The sequence below is a fragment of the Pan troglodytes genome, chromosome 4 (genome assembly GCF_028858775.2).
Source record: "Pan troglodytes isolate AG18354 chromosome 4, NHGRI_mPanTro3-v2.0_pri, whole genome shotgun sequence".
In the NCBI taxonomy this organism is placed as follows: domain Eukaryota; kingdom Metazoa; phylum Chordata; class Mammalia; order Primates; family Hominidae; genus Pan; species Pan troglodytes.
In genome coordinates, this window is record NC_072402.2 from 75810939 (window position 1) to 75831464 (window position 20526).

A 20526-nucleotide genomic window follows, 5' to 3' on the forward strand; every position below is an offset into this window, starting at 1 on the left:
AAATATTAATAAGTGACAATATAGTAATGCTAGAAAAAAATAAGAAATTATATAATCCAAGCTACTTATTTACGAAAGATGAAAAGAAAGCTTAAAAACTTGTCCCACACAGTTGTTTAGCTTGCTAGTAGTTAATCTAAAATCTAGGTTTGAATCTAAGTATGAGTATTCAACTTTTCAGACCAGTATTATTTCTATATTTTTGTGCCTATAAAGTATACATATTTAGCTTTATAGGGGTAAAAAGTTCATTGCTTCTAAAGATGACACAACACAAATATTTTGGGTATGACCATCTCTGTTCTTTCATGGACTATCTGGGAAAACAGATATATCCTGATTAAAGTAAGAATAAGTACGCTTTTGTTAAATTACACAAAAATAACAATTTAATCCTAGAGACTATCTTACATGAATACTACTGGGATGATAACAAAAAGCAAGCGGTCAATTTACAATTACTAGAGCCTTTACTTACTTCAAAAACTGGTGGTAAAATATTGATTTATACTTTTATGTGGTCTTCTCTTTCTCCCTTAACATCATTCACATACTCTCTTCAGCTTGCTAATCCTCTTTTTATTAGAAAAATAAATAAGTTCAGTAAATTTCAAGGCCCAATAAAATATATTGAGCCCAGAGTCCATTAAATCAACCAATGTTATATGAAACAGGAAAGTGTTAAAAATAATCAGATGGAAAAATTATCCTAGTTAATAAGCCTTCAGACAAAAATTCTCCTTCAGACATGAAGGAAAAAGTGCATTGATATGCTTCAGAAATAATAGTATAACTGCATCTGAATAATGTATACATTTCTTATCACTACACTATAAGATATTTAAAAACTTGTAAGAAATTGTAAAAATTGGTCAAGATAAAAGTTTTTTTACAGACAGAACTTAAACCTAGAACTGCCTTCAATTAAGCTTTCAGTCTTTTTCCATGATACATAAATCTGGACTTTCAATTAGCAAGGTTAATGTATTTTAAATGTTATATATAAACATACAACTTTATTGACTCAAGTGTGATAAAGATATGGGAGCAATTAACTATAAATGTTAGTCTAACATTTTGTGTCAGAGTTGTGAAAGGTGCTTTACATATCAATTCACTTGATTTTTACAACATTCTTGAGTATTATCTTTAAAATTTTTCACAAATGGAACATGAAGCCTACAGAGGTTAAGAAATTTGCCCAAGGTTATGTAGTTAACAAACCTGAAGATTTAAAACAAGATTTGTCTAAGTCTGAATTGTAATATACCATTATGCCTTTGTATTTAAATTCTATGTGGCAAATTATATATACTTTAGAACAAACTTCAAATTCTAATAATTAATCTAAAAATCAAGATAGACTGACAATGCACTTACCCTTCAAAACTAGTTAGAAAACAACTTCATGACAGAAGTTCAAGCTTTTGGTGAATAATATATTAGTGAGGTTATTTGTTTTAAAGTTTTCCATTTCTATCTAAAGTTCATCTACTATTTATCTATCTAATCTCAAGAGTCAGAAGAAAAAAAGCTAGTTATCTAGATCAATCACCTATCTCCCTGTTCTCTTTCCCCGGCAATCTAAATAACTTCTCACCTTGACAACATTTGTGGGATATGTATCTAACCTACAAATAGTTACTCTGGAAGTTTTTCTCTCTTTCAGAAGCCGGGTTTTTATCCCTGAAAATTCATACAATTTACAGAATTGAAATGGCTCATAACAGCTCAACTTTCACTCTATGAAAAATGTCCTTGATAGAAAACCAAACACTGCAGGTTCTCACTCTTAAGTGGGAGTTGAACAATGAAAACACATGGACCCAGGGAGGGGAAAATCACACACCAGGGCATGTTGGAGGGTAGGGGGCAAGAAGTGGGAGAGCATTAGGACAAATACATAATGCAGGCGGGGCTTAAAACCTAGATGACAAGCCTGGTGTGGTGGCTCACGCCTGTAATCCCAGCACTTTGGGAGGCCGAGGCGGGCAGATCACGAGGTCAGGAGTTTGAGACCAGCCTGACCAACATGGTGAAACCCTGTCTCTACTAAAAATACAAAAAAAATCACCCGGGCGTGGTGGCATGTGCCTGTAATCCCAGCTACTCAGGAGGCTGAGGCAGGAGAATCGTTTGAACCCGGGAGGTGGAGATTGCAGTGAGCTGAGATCATGCCACTGCACTCCAGCCTGGGTGACAGTGCGAGACTCTGTCTCAAAAGAAAGAAAGAAAAAAAACCTAGATGACGGGTTGATAGGTGCAGCAAATCACTATGGCACATGTATACCTATGTAACAAACCTGCACATTCTGCGCATGTATCCCAGAACTTAAAGTAAAATAAAATGAAATTTTTAAAAAATTTTTGAAAAAAAAAAAGAAAAATGTCCTTGATAAATAGTACGAACACAATCAGTGAAAAAAAGATCTTTACCATATGAAGCAGATACGAGGTAAAATATCTTTATGTTTCAGATGGCTATAATTAGAAATTCTCATTACTTGAGAGAATATCTTACCAGCTATGTTAAAATTAATTATAAGCTAATTTTAAAAAGTAGAAGACAGTTTTCTCTTCCAACAAACTGATAATTAAAACTATTTGACTACAATTTTAAGTATTTTAAAAACTGGCTCAAACCTGGACTTAAATTCACAATTTTGTGAATCTGTTACAGATAGAAGACCATGCAAGGTTCTTTGAAAATTCAAAGATAAACTGAAATTCGTGTGCATAAAGTAGTAAAAGTTCTTACAAAAAATATAAACTAATAGCTTGAGGAGATTAGGGGAGGGCCCATGGAAGATCACCCATTTAACTTAGATCTGGAATAAAAGAATTTTAAAAGGCAGAGATAAAAGTAGATGTGAGAGATTTAAAAATTAACATAGAACAGGTTAGATTTGATAAATGACTAAATAGTTGAGAAGAGGCTTTATGATAACTTAAAATTTTTAAGTTACAATGATTCAGGACTGGAATAGCATTAAGACAGATGGGATGGCAGAAAGAACAGTGAAAACCATTTTGAACATGAATTGGAAATATCCGCTAGGTATGAAGGAAGTTTTGTCTGGAAATGAAGAATTAGAACTTGGGAGACAAGACTGGAGCCAAAGATTGATTTAGGAGTCTTATGCATGAAAATAATCAATGCTGTTAATGAAACTTAATAAAACGGCCAGGGAAAAAAGTACAATGAGTGATAAAAGGTCTAATAATAGAAATCTTGAGAAGAATAAGAATAAGGAGAGGAGCTAATGAAGAAAAAAAGTATCAATGAAAGAAGTGGGAGAAAAACAGATAGGCTCATATGAAATAAGTCTTTTTGGAGGAAAGAGGAAAGCTGATCAAAATTTTCAAATGTTTAAGAGAAGAACGTTGTGGTTTGAAAAGACCACTGGATTTATCAGAGAGAATGGATACTGGATGTATCCGAGAATACTATCAACAGATTACTGGGTAAGTGGAAGATAAATGAATCAATGAATAGGGACAGATTTAAATCCCATGATCCAGACCTGCTTGTACAGGTTTATTTTCTTTTCTACAATGAAAAAAAAAAATACAGAATAACTTTTTAATATCTGCTTTAGGAAGTCTGAGTTCTTTATTCAACTTCAAATATAAAATATACAGAAGGAAATTTTAGTTACAGTAGTACCTTTAGGAGTTCCTTCACTTCCAGCAGGGGAGCATACTGGCTGTGGAGATCTCAAGGGAAAAGATGCAGCATTCCTCATTGTTGAAGAATCTCCATCCTAAAAATAGAGTATACAATTTATCTTTTGAATGACAGGAGAGGCTTTATAGAAATCTTAAAAGAGAACCAATAAGAGACATAAATTACTGACAGGTAAAGTGTTGGAATTCAAAAGCATAATTCTTCTGCACTTTCCTGTTTTCTTCTTGGTATATCTTAGAAGAATTGAAATTGTATCCAAAAGAATCAACAGCCTAAGCATGGCAATGAATAAGAAAATTTGTATTACTAGTATGCTCCATTTTTGTTTGCTTTTTTCTACAAAAGGAGCTATGAATACTCTACCAGGTGGTAAATGTCTTGAGGGCAGAGTTTATTGTCATCTGTGTTATCCTTAGACACATGCAGCTTACATAAAATACAATCAAATCAATAACAAGGCAAATTTCCAGAATGTGGAATATTTTAATAACATCAAGGCAATATTAAATTTCAGACCCAAAACTTTGTACAAGTATTAGAGGGAAAAAGAGTCAAGTACTAATAAATACAGGCTTATTATCTAAAAAAAAAAAAATTTTAATGTGAGCAGTATTAACCTAAAACTGAAATATTTCATTAAGAACCTAAACCTCGAGGTCAGGGGTCAGCCAACTTTTCATTATAAAGGAACAGAGAATAAATATTTTAGGCTCTGTGGGCCACACACAGTCTCTATCACATTTTTTTTTTTTAAATAACTCTTTATAAATGTAAAAACCATTCTCACTTTGTGGTTCAGGCTACTGGTCACACTTGACCAATCCTGCTCTAGACTAAGCTCTGTATGTGCAGGAGCCATGTTGTACTCAGTACCTAGTATAATGATATACGGTAGGTATCATTCAAATTTTGAAATGGAAATACTAGGTTATATGACAAATATTAGAACTATTTTATCACCTTAATGATAATATATTACATACGTCACTACTTAGCCTGTGCACCATGTGTAGGTAGTCCTCACTTGAACCATGTCTAGGATTATCAGCATGATGATTAGCTGAATTGCCAGACAACGGACCAGAAACTTTATTATCATGTATGTTTCTCAAACCACCTGCAACAATGGGACTTGATACCGATGCTGAAATTAATAAGAATAAAAAAAGGTTTAATAAAAGATTCTTAACATTCTTGGAGAATAGTAATTATTCACAAATATTTTAAGCATATAGAAATTACAGAGAATAATATAACAGATACTCATGTACTGACTAGTTTCATCAAATCTTAACACTCTGCCAGATTCCAATCTATTTTTGAAAAGAACTAAAACATTACAAATACAGTTGAAGATCTCCATTTATCTGTTATTTCTCTCCTCTATTCCTTTCCTTTTACTCCCTAGAGGTAACCACTATTTTGATCTGAGTTTATTCTGCCTATGTGTTATCTTTATACCTTTGCTATGCATGAATATATTCCTAAGTAATTCATTGTGTTGTTTTTACATTATAATTTTATATAGATGATATATGTATCTATCCTTATATAACTTGTTTTTCCATTTAATATTATACTGAGATTTTATATATATATATGTATATATATATAGTTTTAAATTCTTTTATTTATTTATTTTTTTTACAGACAGCTCTGTTACCTAGACTGGAGTTCACTGGCATGATCATAGCTCACTGTAACCTCAAACTCCTGGGTTCAAGTGATCCTCTTGCCTTAGCCTTCTGAGTAGCTAGGACTACAGGAAACTGCCACCACATCTGGCTTTTTCTTTTTTTGGTAGAGATAGGGTCTTGCTATGTTGCCCAGGCTGCTCTCAAACTCCTGGCTTCAAATGATCCTTCTGCCTTAGCCTCCCAAAGCACTGGGATTACAGGTAGATGTGAGCCACTGTGCCTGGTGTAAATTCATTTATTTTAAATAATTACACATACTCTGCTGTATGATGTACACTATTTATTTGTTCATTCTTATGTGGATGTTCAAATCGCTTAAAATGCTTGCTGCCATAAACAATGCTGCAATGTATGTTCTTGTACATGAGGACTGTTTTTATAAATGTGTAAGAGCTCTAGGTGCCAATACCTAGGAGTGAAATTGCCAGATATGCATATTTTAACCTTACTAAATAACAGATTACTTATGACCATTTGTATTCACTGGTAGCGTATGAGAGTTCCCACTGTTCTATATCCTTGCCAATAATTTTTATCATTCTAAGGGTAGGAAATGTTTCTGACAGTCACTTTAATTTGGATTTCCTTGATTACTAGTGAAGCCAAGCATCTTCTCTTGTGTACTGGCCATTCAGATCCCCTCCTTTACACAAAGTCATAAAAAGACAGCCTCCTGTATCTTCTAAAAGCCTTACAGTTTTGGTTTTTCAGTTAGGTCTTTAACCCATGTAAAACTTATTTTTAAGTGTGAGATAGGGATCCAATGTTACTTGTTTCCATATGAAGAACTGCATCATTAATTAAAGAAATCATTCTTTCCCCCATTAAGATATAATGCCATATGGACCAAGTTTACATTTGTCCATGGGTATGTTCCTAAGCTCTTCATCATGTTCTACTTCACTATATGTTATTTTTCCATGTCTGCACCAATATTACAATAAATCTTGACTGTTGTTAGACTGAGCTGCTACACTTCATTCCTTATTATTTTGTCTATTCTTGAACAACTTCTACATGAATTTTTAGAAGCAGGTTAAATTCCACAAAAACCTTCCTTGAGATTTTTTATCAGTTATACTGAATTTATAGATACGGGTGTAATAATAATCTTTACCCTATTGAGTCTTCCTATCCATGAAGATGGCATAACTCTTCATTTTCTTAAGTTTTCTTCTATCTCTTTCAAAAGTTTTGTAATTTGCTCCACAAAAGTCTTTTACATCTTTCATTAAATTTATTCCTAGGTATCTTGTGGTGCTCTTTTAAACTGTTAATGCTATCAAAAAAGATTATAACTGCTTATTTCTGTATATAAAAATGCAATTGATTTCATTATAATGATGCTGTATCCAGTAACTAAGTGGAATGCTTTTATTAATTCTAGTATCTTGTCTGTAGCTTATCTCGGATTTTCTGTGAAGACAATTATGTCACCTGAAAATGACACTTTTTTCTTCCTTACCAATAATTATACATAGTTTAACGCTTCTTATCTTCCTGTATTGGCTGGGACACCCACTAAATAAATGTCATTATAGGCATTCATGTCCTGTTCCTGAATTGAAACAAAATGTTTCTAATTTTTTCTACCACTAGGTAAGATTAAATCAACCTCTTCTCCTTTTTTTTCCATACAGATGGGGTCTTGCTGTATTGCACAGGCTAGACTTAAACTCCTGGGCTTAAGTGATCCTCCTGCCTTGGCCACTTGAGTAGCTGGGACTACAGATGTGCACCATCACACCCAGCTTAATGTATTTTTCTTCTTTTTTTTTTGAGACGGAGTCTTGCTCAGTTGCCCAGGCGATCTCGGCTCACTGCAAGCTCCGCCTCCCAGGCTAACCCCATTCTCCTGCCTCAGCCTTCGGAGTAGCTGGGACTACAGGCGCCCGCCACTACGCCTAGCTAACTTTTTTGTATTTTTAGTATACACGGGTTTCACTGTGTTAGCGAGGATGGTCTCAATCTGCTGACCTCGTGATCCACCAGTCTCGGCCTCCCCAAGTGCTTAATGTATTCTTATTCAGTGAAAAGTTTTAAATGTCATGAATGGAAGTTGAATCTTTCTGAATGCTCTTTTGAGACCTGTTAAAAGGCTCACAGGACCCCAGGCCCATAATCTGAATTATATTGTCTTCTACTAACCAATTCATATATATATCCAATTTTGTCATATAGGTTGATAACACTGCTTATTCGTTTTTTTTTTTTTTTGAGACAGAGTCTCACTCTGTTGTCCAGGCTAGAGTGCAGTGGCGGGATCTCAGCTCACTGCAACCTCTGCCTCCCAGGCTCAAGCCATCCTCCCACCTCAGCCTCCGAACAGCTGGGACTACAGGCACACACCACCTTGCCTGGCTAATTTTTTGTGGAGAGAGATGGAGTTTCACCATGTTGCCCAGGCTGGTCTTGAGTTCCTAAGCTTCAAGCAATCTGCCCGTTCTGGCCTCCCAAAGTGATAGGATTACAAGAGTGAGCAATCATGCCTGGCCTGGTTTCTTAATATTTGTTTAAAAAATTTGTTTCACCTTAAGGCTTAAGGATCACTTAAGCCCAGGAGTTTGAGTCTAGCCTGTGCAATACAGCAAGACCCCATCTGTATGGAAGAAAGAAAAAGAGATTGATTTAATCTTACCTAGTGGTAGAAAAAATTAGAAACATTTTGTTTCAATTCGGGAACAGGACATGAATATTCATATGTGATGACTGATTTATAATTTTCCTTTCTCATACTCCCCTCACTTCACCTGATTTTGGTATCCAGATTGTAATTTAACTTTATAAAAAGAGTTAAGAAAGTGTTGCTGTTTTTCTTTTTTTCTGGAATGGATTAAGATTAGCATATCTCTTCATTTAATGTTTGGTAGAACTTGTTAGAACAGTCTGAGTATGTTTTTATCCCTTTCCCCTTCTTTTAAGGGAGGTAGATTTTGGACTACTGAGTGAGGTATATGAATTTTAAATTATATGATAGATACTGTCAAACACACGGTTCTCTAAAAAAGTTGCACCAATTTATATCACTATGAAGACTGAAATGTTTATCAATCTGATATAAAATTTTATTTCATCTTAATTTTGAATGCATCTCTATTAGCTAAGGTGACCACAATTTCATATATTTATTAAATCTTTCTGTATCGACTTGGCTATTCTTTTCCAGTAAATTGCCTGTTTACTTCTTTAGTTCATTTTTGTCTTGTTCTTATCGATCTGTATGAGATTTCGGTATATTAAATCAATACTTTGTGTTTATAATAAATGTTGCATATATCCCCCATATTTGTTTTATATTTATGTAATTTATATATTTCTGTTCTCTTATATACAAATTTATAATTAATCTTTTTTTTCATTTCTACAATCGAGGTTTTTGGTCTGCTTAGAAATAATGCCTTCTCAACTCTTAGAATACCAAAAATTTGCCCACGTTTTTCTTATAATTTTATGACTTAAAAAATACAAACAGCTTATTAATCTAGAACACTTTTGCTTTCAGTGATCCAGGAATCCAGCTAAAATTGCAAAATACCTAGACAATCACCAACATCATTTATTAAACAATCCATTCTTATATGCTGATTTTAAAATGTAATCTTTAGAATGATAAAATTTTTAAAAATCATCGTTTTTCCAATGACTTTGTAAAAACTGATAAAATGAGATTCACTGAATGCTACCCCCTTTAAGTAAAAGATTAATGGGAAATTGTATATTTACATGATCTCAAAGTATCATCCCACAGATTATTTACTAATTGCAAAGGGAAAAATATGTACTTTTACAATAAGGAGAGGTTCACCACCTAAACACCACCGATACTGAGACCATTTTATGATAATGATAAGATACAATGTAAAGTGCACAACACTGCTTACCAAGTACTCTTGCCAAAAATGTGTAACTGGAAACTAGTAAAACCTTAAAGCTAACTTCTACTTGATAGGAAATACAGAAAACAAATTAAACAACACCAGCAGAAAATAGTGGAGTTTAGAATATGAAATATTCTACAACAAAAGTGGCCAAACTCTTCAAAAACCAAAAATTAGTGTCATGGGGTGAAAAAGGTGTAAGATTGCTTTAGATTAAAATAGCCTCCATAAGAGATGTAAAAATCAAATGCAATGTGTGAAAACCTAGATTTGAACATGCTTTGAAAAGATATTAAAAATATATTTAGGACAACTGGATTGGTAAAAGTCAAATGTATTCTGGATATTAGATGATACCACAGAACTGACCTTAATTTTTTATATAGGAGAATATTCTTAGCAGATGTACTTAAGGACAAAGTGGCAGGATACCTGTTGGTGAAGGGGTTCATTGTGCTAATCTTAGAACTTTTCTGCATGGTTAAATTTTTGTAATATAAAGTTGAAAAAAAATGCAACCTTTCTCAATAGTCTAAACTGTCTCACGTCTGCATTCTCTCTGTCCTACTGACCTATCCACTTTTTCCCTGCCAGACTTTCTTCTTTTTCAAATAAAATTATGTTTTATTATTGACAGATAATAGAGGCACGTATTTCTGGGATACATGTGATAAATACATTCATATAATTTGTAAAGATTGCATCAGTGTAATTCAGATATCCACCACCTTAATATTTGTCTTTTCTGTATGGTAAAAACATTCAAATTATCTTCTTCCAGCTATTTTGAAATATAAAATAGATTGCTGTCAACTACAGTCACCCTACTGAGCTATTAAACACTGTGTGTTATTTCTCCTATCAGACAGTATATTTGTCCCCATTAATCAAGCTCTCTTCAACACCTCCCTCCTCTACCCTTCCCAGCCTCTGGTAACCACCAATCTATTCTCTATCTTCTTAAAATCCACTTTAATTGCCACATATGAGTGAGAATATATAATATTTGTCTGTGTTTTGCTTATTTCACTTAACATAATGACCTCCAGTTCCCTCTATGTTGCTGAAAATGACAGGACTTTATTCTTTTTTATGGCTGAGTAATATTCCATTGTGTATACATACACCTTTTCTCTATTCATCCACTGATGGGGGACTTAGGTTGATTCCATATTTTGGCTATTTTGTGAATAGTACTGCAATAAACATGGGTGTGCATCTCTTCAGTATACTGATTCCCTTTCTTTTGGATACATACCTACTAGTGGAATTGCTGGATCATACAGTAGCTCTATTTTTAGTATTCTGAGAAACCACCATACAGTGTTCCATAAAGGCTGTACTAATTTACATTCCCACCAACGGTATATGAGGATTCCCTTTTCTTCACATCCTCACCAGTATTCACTATTACCTGTCTTTTTGAAAAAGGCCATTTTAATTAAGGCAAGATAATATTTCACTGTGCTTTTTGTTTGTATTTCTCTGATGATGAGTGATGTTCGGCATTTTTTGCTGTATCTGCTGGCCATTTATGTCTTCATTTGAGAATGTCTACTCACATCTTTTGGCTTTTAATCAGTTTCTGTTGTTATTGTTTTGCTATTGAGTTCCTTATATATTCCTGATATTCTAGTTATTAATCACTTGTCAAACAGATAGTTTGCAAATATTTTCTCCCATTCTGTAGGTTGTCTCTTCATTTTGTTGATTGTTTCTTTTGCTGTACAGAAGCTTTTTAGCTTGACGTAATCCCATTTGTCTATTTCTTCCTTTGGTTGCCTATGCTTTGAAATCTTAAACAGAAAGTATTTTGCACAGACCAACATCCTGGAGTGTTTCTTCAATGTTTTCTTCTAGTAGTTTCATGTCTCAGATTTAAGTATTTAATCCATTTTGAGTTTATTTTTCACAGCATTATTTATTGAAGAGACTGTCCTTTCCTCATTTTATGTTCTTGGTGCCTTTGTCAAAAGTAAGTTGCCTGTAAATATCTGTATTTATATCTGGATTCTCTATTCTGGGATTGGTCTATGTGTTTTTATGCTAGTATCAAGCTGATTTGGTTACTACAGCTTTGTAATGTATTTTTAAGTCAGGTAGTGTGATGCCTCCAGCTTTTTTCTTTTTCCTCAGGATTGCTTTGGAAATTTGGGGTCTTTTTTGGTTCCATATAAATTTTTTCTGTTTATGTGAAGAATGTCATTGGTATTTTGATAGGGATTACATTGAATATAGAAACTGTTTTGGGTAGTACTGACTAAATTTTTTTATTTAGAATAACTTTAATATCTGGGTGAGGCTAATCCCTGAGTATGGTTTTTAGTTCTTTATCTGAGCATTTCTAAGAAATGACACAATACTGAATAGGTCCTCAAACTACATTAAAAAGCTAAGTTAATTTTGTGAAAACACATCACATTTCTTAGAGATAAAATTTACATTCTGTTTTACACACATTCATGTGTATATGGACATTTACATAAGAAACAGATGTGCTCTTTTGACATTTTTCCTCCATTACATATAAAATGTCCCTCAGACTTTTGTGTACTTGAGTATAATAGTATTTTACATATATTAAGAATCTGCATATACACATAGATATGTATGTTTGGCACTCACACTCAATTCAGTAATTTTCTAAGTGTCTATTTCTTTTCTTTGAGATAGGTCTCAATCTGTCACCCAGGCTGGACTGCAATGGTGTGATCATGACTCACTGCAGTCTTGACCTTCTGGGTTCAAGCAATCCTCCTGAGTAGCTGGGACTACAAGTAAGTGCCACCATGCCTGGCTAATTTTTTTTTTTTGTAGAGACAGGGTCCCACTATGTTGCGCAGGCTGGTCTTGAGCTCCTGGGCTCAAATGATTCCTCTGCCCCAGCCTCCTACAGTGCTGGGATTACAAGTGCATACCACCACACCTGGCTGTGTCTATTTCAAATGTATCAAATTTGCTTCCCAGTTTCTCCTTCAGTTCGTGTGTAAAAAAGCTCAACCTAATATTTCATAATCTGGTTTTGGGAAACCAGAGTTAGCTGTTTTGATGGATGACAAAGTTAAAAGTTTATACATTAATAAGTTTATTAATGAATAAAGTTTCAACTTCATGCATAATAAACAAGAATACACATGTAGAAACTAGTGACTGAAAGCAAGTTTTTAAAATTTGCTGTTAATTAAGGAGGACAAAAATAAAGATGTTTTTTATATTATCCTTTGCACTTTTCTGCTTTAAAAAATTTCTTTAAAACATACAATTTATACTAATAATAAATCAATTATTTAGTAACCATGAAATATATCTCCAGGCAATATAACCTTAAAAAGACATCATAATATCAACATTATGACATTAAGAACTAGTAATCAAGTAAGAACTGGTAATTTAATCTCAGATTTTTGCATCTAAGATTAATTTTCCTTTACTGTACTACAGTAAATTTTTACTACAAATTATTACAGTATAGTAAATTTTTCATAGTAGTCATCCCTCAGTATCCATGAGGGATTGGTTCCAATACCTTCTGTGGATACCAAAATCTGCAAATGCTTAAAAGTCCCTGATATAAAATGCATAGTACTTGCATATAGCCCTATGCACTATACAGTACTTTAAATCATCTCTAGATTACTTACAATGCCTATACAATGTAAGTACTATGTAAACAGTTGCTATACTATATTGTTTATGTAATAACGACAAGAAAACACGCCTGTACATGTTCACTACAGACTCAATTTTTTTTCCAAATATTTTCACTCCGTGTTTGGTTGAATCCATGATGCAGAACCCATGTATGTGAAAGGCTGACTGTATCTACTTTACCAATTAAAATGTAATTGTCCCTTGGCTTAGTGCTAATGTAAGAAGAAGGAGCAATTTTTAAAAACGCAGTTCTTCTTAATTTCACACCTAAATATACTTAGTTATATAATAACTGAACCCAAAAAGCCAAAATGACACTGCTCCTTTCACCTCCTAAAATGGCAAATTTTCAAATGGTAAGTGTAACATTGTTTTAATGACTTAAGCCATATCTTTAAAAAGGTTCACTGACAAATAAGTATACAGTATAGTATTTTAGTTTGTGTTTAATAATTATATTTTAAAAAACAAATTTGCTTGGAATTAAAGCACTTAGACATTCCCAGTAAAGTTACAAACAACTTTCTTACCTTGTTGCATCTGTGGATGTGTTGTGTAACTTGAAGGATGGGAATATGGCATGTATCCTGCAGGGCTTTGTGGGGCATATGGACTAGGCACTGGGCTATTTTGCTGTGGCATAAATCTGTTCCCAGAGCTTGTCTGTGGTGGCACAAACCGGCTAAAACCCAAAACCCAAATAAAAAATATAAGGAAATAAAATAAACATGCTATTCCTTGAAATCTGACTGTCACAAAGTCCTCTGAACTCTTAGTTTATATATGTAAAATCTATGCAAACAGAAGAATCTTGCAAAATAGTCAAATAACATACAAAAATTGTTCACAATTCATAATCAAAGAGTTACAATAAAAAAGTTTTTAAAAACAGGTAATTTGTTTACTTATATAAAAGTACCAATCTGTTTAAGGTACTTAAAGCCATGCTCCGTAAATCTTCTTATCTCAAACACATTAGTTATTTTAACATTTTTTGTCTGTATGAAATTACGTTACTAAGATGGTAGCTACTTCAATTAGCATATCAGACTATTTCCATATACAACATTTTAAGGCAAATGCAAAGTGGATTACTATTTAAGTATTTCAACTATTTAAACTCTAAATAATCCACCATTACCTAAATGTATGAACCATATATTCACCAGCATATTCACCATACAAGACAATATTTAATAAACGATATATACATATATTACCTGGAGGGGCTATGTGAGATAGTGGTTTGTTGATAATTGGAAGATGCAGGACTACTGTGCATGGAATTCTGAGAAAGTTTATACTGAGACATCATCATTCCTATGCAAAACACAAAAATACAGAACGTTATTTTCTTCTAACAGTAAAGTGTCCTTTAAATAACTGAAATCAGTTATTCTTTCAAACATTCCAGAGATTTTTTTGATCAATGTTTTCATTTCAAAGAGCAAAATATAGACACTGTAAAACTGTAAATTTCAAGAACAATTTTATTACAACACCATTTTCCATAAAACTAATCCAGGACTAGAAACAGAGATTATAATATTTTTAAAAAATTTACTTGCTTACTCAATATTCTATTATTTAGCCTTAGAATTGAAAAGATTTTTTAAAAAGTTGTCTTATCTAACCTCGCACCTAACACAATACACTTCCTTCTACAACAGGACTCAGGGTAGTTTTTATTACATGAATATTTTATCATATACATCTCTCATGCTTGGGAACTTAATTTCACAAAACTATTTGTATTATCATGGTTCAGACACAGGTTTTAAAAAGTACTTTATTTATGGGCTGAAAGTTTGAATTCCTGCAATTTCCATCTGAATGTCTTCTGAAGCAAAACAGAATGTACCTATTCCTTCTTTCACAATAACTCTTTGTCACATAGTAGGGATTAACGGAATATTTTATTAAAAAATAAAAACCTGTGAAGAGCATTCTGGTTCTTACATTTATTTCCAAGCTAGACATTATTTCTCAATTATTCACATGACATTTCATTATATGGGAGACACAGAAAAATTCACTTATTTAGACATTTCAAAATCAGATAAAAATCTACAAATAACACCCTGAATTTTCTTATGATTTCTATAGCCAATCTCTTTTTTGGCAGCTGCAAGCATCAAATTGTATTTCCAAATTTCATTTCCTGCTGTTGTTATAAAAAGTGGCTTTCACTAGAAATATTCAAACAGAAGTTGATTTGCTAAGAGTACTACAAAAGAGATTGTAGCTGAATGAAATTAGGTTTCAAAATCGCCTCTAAGTCTACCATTGAAGGGTGTTTTCTTAAGTATGTAGTCTAAATTTCAACTTCTGACTTTTCTTTTCCAACTCAAACTCAGCACAGAATTGTTTTGCTCCATAGCTTAATAGCTTAATTACTATAATTATTGTTGCTGGAGGGTTTTTTTTTTTTTCTTTTGGAGGGAGATGAACACTCAATGAGACAGGAGTTAAAAAGCTTTTCCCCCCTGAATTAACAGCCATCACTGGGGACAAACTGGAATTACTAGTTTGAAAGCAATGGCTTTCTAAATAAAACGGGTAAATGAAATTCTAACAGTCCTTTTCAATTAATTCTAAGTTCCAAAGAACTATGATTAAACTGATTTGCATTTTATTACAATTTTCTCCACATGCATGACTCATATTTAAACTTAACAACCCCAAAATCAACTTTTAAAATTTCTATTTTATTTTTATTTTTTATTTTTCAATGAGACAGGGTCTCTCTGCATTGCCCAGGCTGGTCTTGAACTCCTGGGCTCAAGCAATCCTCCTACCTTGGCCTCCCAAGTGCCAGGATTACAGGCGTGAGCCACCACGCCCAGCCAACTTTTAAAATTTCAAAGCCATATATCACCAGGAAAATGCTTTAAAAAAAAAAAAATAACATGCAATTAATTGATTAATTTTAAATGCTAGTTTATGCTTTTACAAAGTAGGGTATATAGAAATCAAACAATATTTTGGACTAAAAAACAAGTATATGTAGTATAAAACACAAAATATGTGACTGAGAGGTGAACACTCTAAAAGTTTTTATCAGGGTGATTTACTACCCAAATACTCAAAAATGTAAGTTGCAAAAATGTAGTATTAGTAGCCTTAGATTCATTTATCCAATATTAGATTTACTCACATTCTCATAAAACTAATACTCCTACTCTTATTAGTCTTTCTTCCACACAACTCTTTCCACATTTTCTTTCAATTCCAACATTTTTCCAGAAAGCCGTCATAACTCTAGCTTCCTTCATTATTTATATCTGTCTCCTACTACTGCAATCTAACTTATTAGTTCTGGTGAAGTCAGGGCCCTGTCGTGCATACCTACCTTCAACTTGCTAAAAGGCAAGTCGGTCAGAAGCATCCCCATTATGCATTTTGAGGAATCAATAGTAACTATGCAATTGCTTTCAAAATACCATTCAAACAACACAAGTACACAGAATCAGCAAAGCAATATTATTTAAAGGAAACAGAATGGGAAGCATCATGGAAGTGCTGCCAACAAAGTAAACCAAAACCAAAATGAATTTGGCAAAATTATTTTATTTATTTTTTCTTTTTGTTTGGAGACAGGGTCTCGCTCTGTTGCCCAGGCTGGAGGGCAGTGGTGCAATCTCAGCTCACTGCAGCCTTGACCTCCTGAGCTCAAGCGATCTTCCCACTTCAACCTCCCAAGTAGCTGGGACTACAGGCGCACACCATAATGCCTGGCTAGTTGTTGTATTTTTTTGTAGAGACAGGGTTTCACCATGTTGCCCAGGCTGGTCTTAACTCCTGGCCTGAGGCAATCCACCTGCCTCAGCTTCCAAAAGTGCTGGGATTACAGGCGTGAGTCACCATGCCCGGCTGATAAAATTCTTAAATACAATTATTTAATTAACAAAGTTGAACTTTCTGAAGTTGTCCAAGCTATTCCTGCCCTGACTATTTTAATCTTGAGAGCCAAACAGGCACTTGGGCTTGTCAAATTCAGTAGGCTTGAACAGAACAATGCTCTTAACCCAAAGGTACTCCATGACTACATAAAAATTATATCTGTGTTGGATGTAATATTTTTATTATTTTATAATACCATGAATCAATTTTTCTTTAATAATAATACTTAACCAATTTTTCTGTTGCTAAGGCAACAGGAGTATTAAATCAATTACTAGAAAACCATGAATATAATCACAATCAGTATTAAAACTCTATATACCTGCTACAATGTACATGTTCAAAAGCTTTGCAAATATTTATTTAATTAATGAAATACTTATTTCAAATTAATTCTGATTTTCTAAAACAAAAAAATTTTTAAGCTGAGTAAACTGATATATTCCAACATATTTAACAAAATACACTTAAAGCTTTGTCTAATTCTCAAGGAATTTAGTTACATATTAAACTACAAGAATCTTATCAGTTTAGTTTCCTTCTTGTTCTTGGCTTGACTGAAGGCATAAACATCACATTCCTGATAGGCCAGCCTGTTAAAGAAGACACCTGGATTTAAATATGTATAAAACAAGTTTGATATGGGAATTCAGTTATTAAGAAACTCACCACTTTGTACATATCTGTTCTGCATGCTTTTCTCCCTGAAAACATTAGGACTCCTTGCCAGGATGGCCTGCAACAAGACTGGTATGTCACCTTCTGGGTCATCACTGCCAAGGTTATCTTTCAACTCTCTGGCATTGAGAAAATAAGTATCAAAAATTAAAATGGTGACTGATTCTTAAGAAGACTTATCATATAAAAGTAAATCACACTGGTATGGCCAACAATATGAATTTTTTTTTTTTTTTGAGACGAAGTCTCACTCTTGTCCCCCAGGCTGGAGTGCAATGGTACAATCTCAGCTCACTGCAACCTCCGTCTCCCAGGTTCAAGTGATTCTCTTGCCTCAGCCTCCCGAGTAGCTGGGATTACAGGTGCCTGCCACCACGCCCAGCTAATTTTTGTATTTTTAGTAGAGACAGGGTTTCACCATGTTGGCCAGGCTGGTCTCTAACTTCTGACCTCAGATGGTCTGCCCGCCTCGGCCTCCCAAAGTGCTGGGATTACAGGTGTGAGCCACTGTGGCTGACCCAACAGTTATGAATTTTCAAATATGCTATCCCTGGGAGAAATATAATTATCAAAAATAACAGAGAGGGATTCTTCTAAGGACAATCTTTTTCTTCATTTTACTTTACACAGTCAAGAGAAAAAAAGCCCAAAACACTATTTTATTGAACTATGAGTTTAATAATTTCCAAGTAGTTCTAAAATAGAAAAGAAATACATTCTATTCTAAACTATTCAAAATAATGGAAGGGTAGATAAGTGAAAGTTACACAAAAAGTTGATATTTGGTATTGGAATATATTTTCTTACAACTGAATATGAGTCTGACTTTCTGGGAATGTCTTACAAATAAGATACTGTTGCCACACTGATAAAGACAAGACCCAGAGGTTATGTAATTTTTCCATCTTACATTGCTTTCTCAAATAATGTCATGGTGCGGGAGAAGCGGAAACCAAACAGCAAATTTCAATACACTTCACAGCAGCAATTTTCAATAAACTTCAATGTAAGTAGCAAATTAAATTCATAACCATGGGAGATGATGGTAAAATTAATTATAGGCAGTGTTTTAACTTTACATTATACATGTCAATGTTCTACTCATTGGATCTAACCATGAAGACCTATAAAGATGGTGTCCAATGATAAGACTCACTACATTTCCAGGGCAATCTTACAGGAGCTCTCCATAAAATAAGTCCTTATTTTACGTGTGCTATTTCCTTTACATCTTTAAATATTTGGTGAAAACTACTGAATAAGTATGTACAAGCATAAGAAGTGATTTAGAGGCTGGGCACAGTGGCTCACCCTTATAATCCTAGCACTTTGGGAGGCCGAGGTGGGTGGATCACCTGAAGTCGGGAATTTGAGACCAGCCTGGCCAATATGGTGAAAACCTGTCTCTACTAAAAATACAAAAATTAGCCAGGCATGGTGGTGGGGGCCTGTAATCCCAGCTACTTGGGAGGTTGAGACAGAACAATCACTTGAACCCAGGAGGTGGAGGTTGCAGTGAGCCGAGATTGCACCACTGCACTCCAGCCTGGGCAACAGAGCAAGACTCCATCTCAAAAAAAAAAAAAAAAAAAAGAAGTGATTTAGATATTGCTGAATTTTTGGAGTGACAAAATATTAGTAGTAGTATACTTCTTTCTGATTTTAACCAATCATTTCTTAGCTTCTCCATTAGAAAATCCATTTAGTAAGTATCTCACCTTAGAGTCATCAGCTTTAAAAATGCCCCAAAAATATGTACCGCATCTAATGCAGATATCTCTCCATTATAATGTGTTTATCCTCATTCCCCTACATGATGAATTTTTAAATTAAAAAAATAAAGAATGCGAGGTTACATGAGTAACATTGTGTGGTGGAATATGAAGGGATAAGAATGAGAGATTTTACTTTTTACACATTTTTGTGTTGTTGTTATAAATATGTATTGGTTTTGCAGTGAAAAATAATTTTTTTTTCCCCAGACGGAGTCTTACTCTGTTGCCAGGCTGGAGTGCAGTGGCGTGATCTCGGCTCACTGCAACCTCTGCCTCCCGGGTTCAAGTGATTCTCCTGCCTCAGCCTCCTGAGTAGCTGGGACTACAGGCGCCCGCCACCACGCCTGGCTAATTTTTTTTTTCTTTTGTATTTTTAGTAGAGATGGGGTTTCACCATGTTGGCCAGGATGGTCTCAATCTCTTGATCTCGTGATCCGCCTGCCTCGGCCTCCCAAAGTGCTGGGATTACAGGTGTGAGCCACCGCGCCCAGACAGGGATATAGTTTCATGACCAGATCTCTGCACAAATGATGGATCCCCCAAGATAAGTTCAAAAGAGCTGAAAAAATATCCATAGAGCTACATGGGTCAGAATTATTATCTAAAAATAAATATTGCCTACTTAAATCTCATTAATCTATTATTGCAATAAGACTATATTCTCCCTCGGATACGGATATTTTTAAAAAATAAACTATGTATCTAAAAATTTCTGAAATAAAACCAGGAATACGGATTCTCTTAGTAAGGCCAAAACTTTTCACTTATAGTAGATATAAAATTGATCATACTTACATGTGATCTGTTGATACCTGGTTGAGGCTATGGACAAGCTGTGAAACCAAATTGTCATCCCTACAAGCCAAAAGGCAGTTCACCTCTTCTGCTATTCGTGCATTAAAGAGAAGGCTCTTTGTAGTTGTAGCAGGTAAAGGAGATGGAAGAGGCAGCTGGTTCAGGACTATTTGGAATAAAATCAGATTATTAGAAATTGAGTGACTGTAGAAGTCTCTTTAGTGCTTATCTGTATTTTGGGATTAAAAGTAAGTTATAAATATCAATGTGACAAATTATTAAAAGGCATTCCTCCTCTTCCTAACAAACCTCAATCAACCCTACAAAACTTCCAAAACATCACTTGGACCATAACAGATTATACTAGTCTCTAGGAATAAAATTCAGCTCCCTTATATTCATCCTTGCTTTTCATTTCTTAAATTTTATTAACAAATGACTAGTGAAAAGGGCATGGTTAC

At 34.1% G+C, this 20526-nt stretch overlaps 1 protein-coding gene across 4 annotated transcripts in view; it reads right to left on the reverse strand.

The window, feature by feature from the left end:
- NIPBL (NIPBL cohesin loading factor) overlaps positions 1-20526 on the reverse strand; it is a 190573-nt gene that overhangs the window by 87557 nt on the left and 82490 nt on the right. For all 4 annotated transcript variants that reach the window (XM_024356630.3, XM_063811291.1, XM_001146090.7 and 1 more), the window contains exons 3-8: positions 20066-20231; positions 17487-17614; positions 14135-14234; positions 13445-13596; positions 4672-4832; positions 3668-3764 (exon numbers count right to left, since the gene is read on the reverse strand). In XM_024356630.3, coding sequence (XP_024212398.1) covers positions 3668-3764; positions 4672-4832; positions 13445-13596; positions 14135-14234; positions 17487-17614; positions 20066-20231 — 804 coding nt within the window. The remainder of the gene's footprint in view (positions 1-3667; positions 3765-4671; positions 4833-13444; positions 13597-14134; positions 14235-17486; positions 17615-20065; positions 20232-20526) is intronic.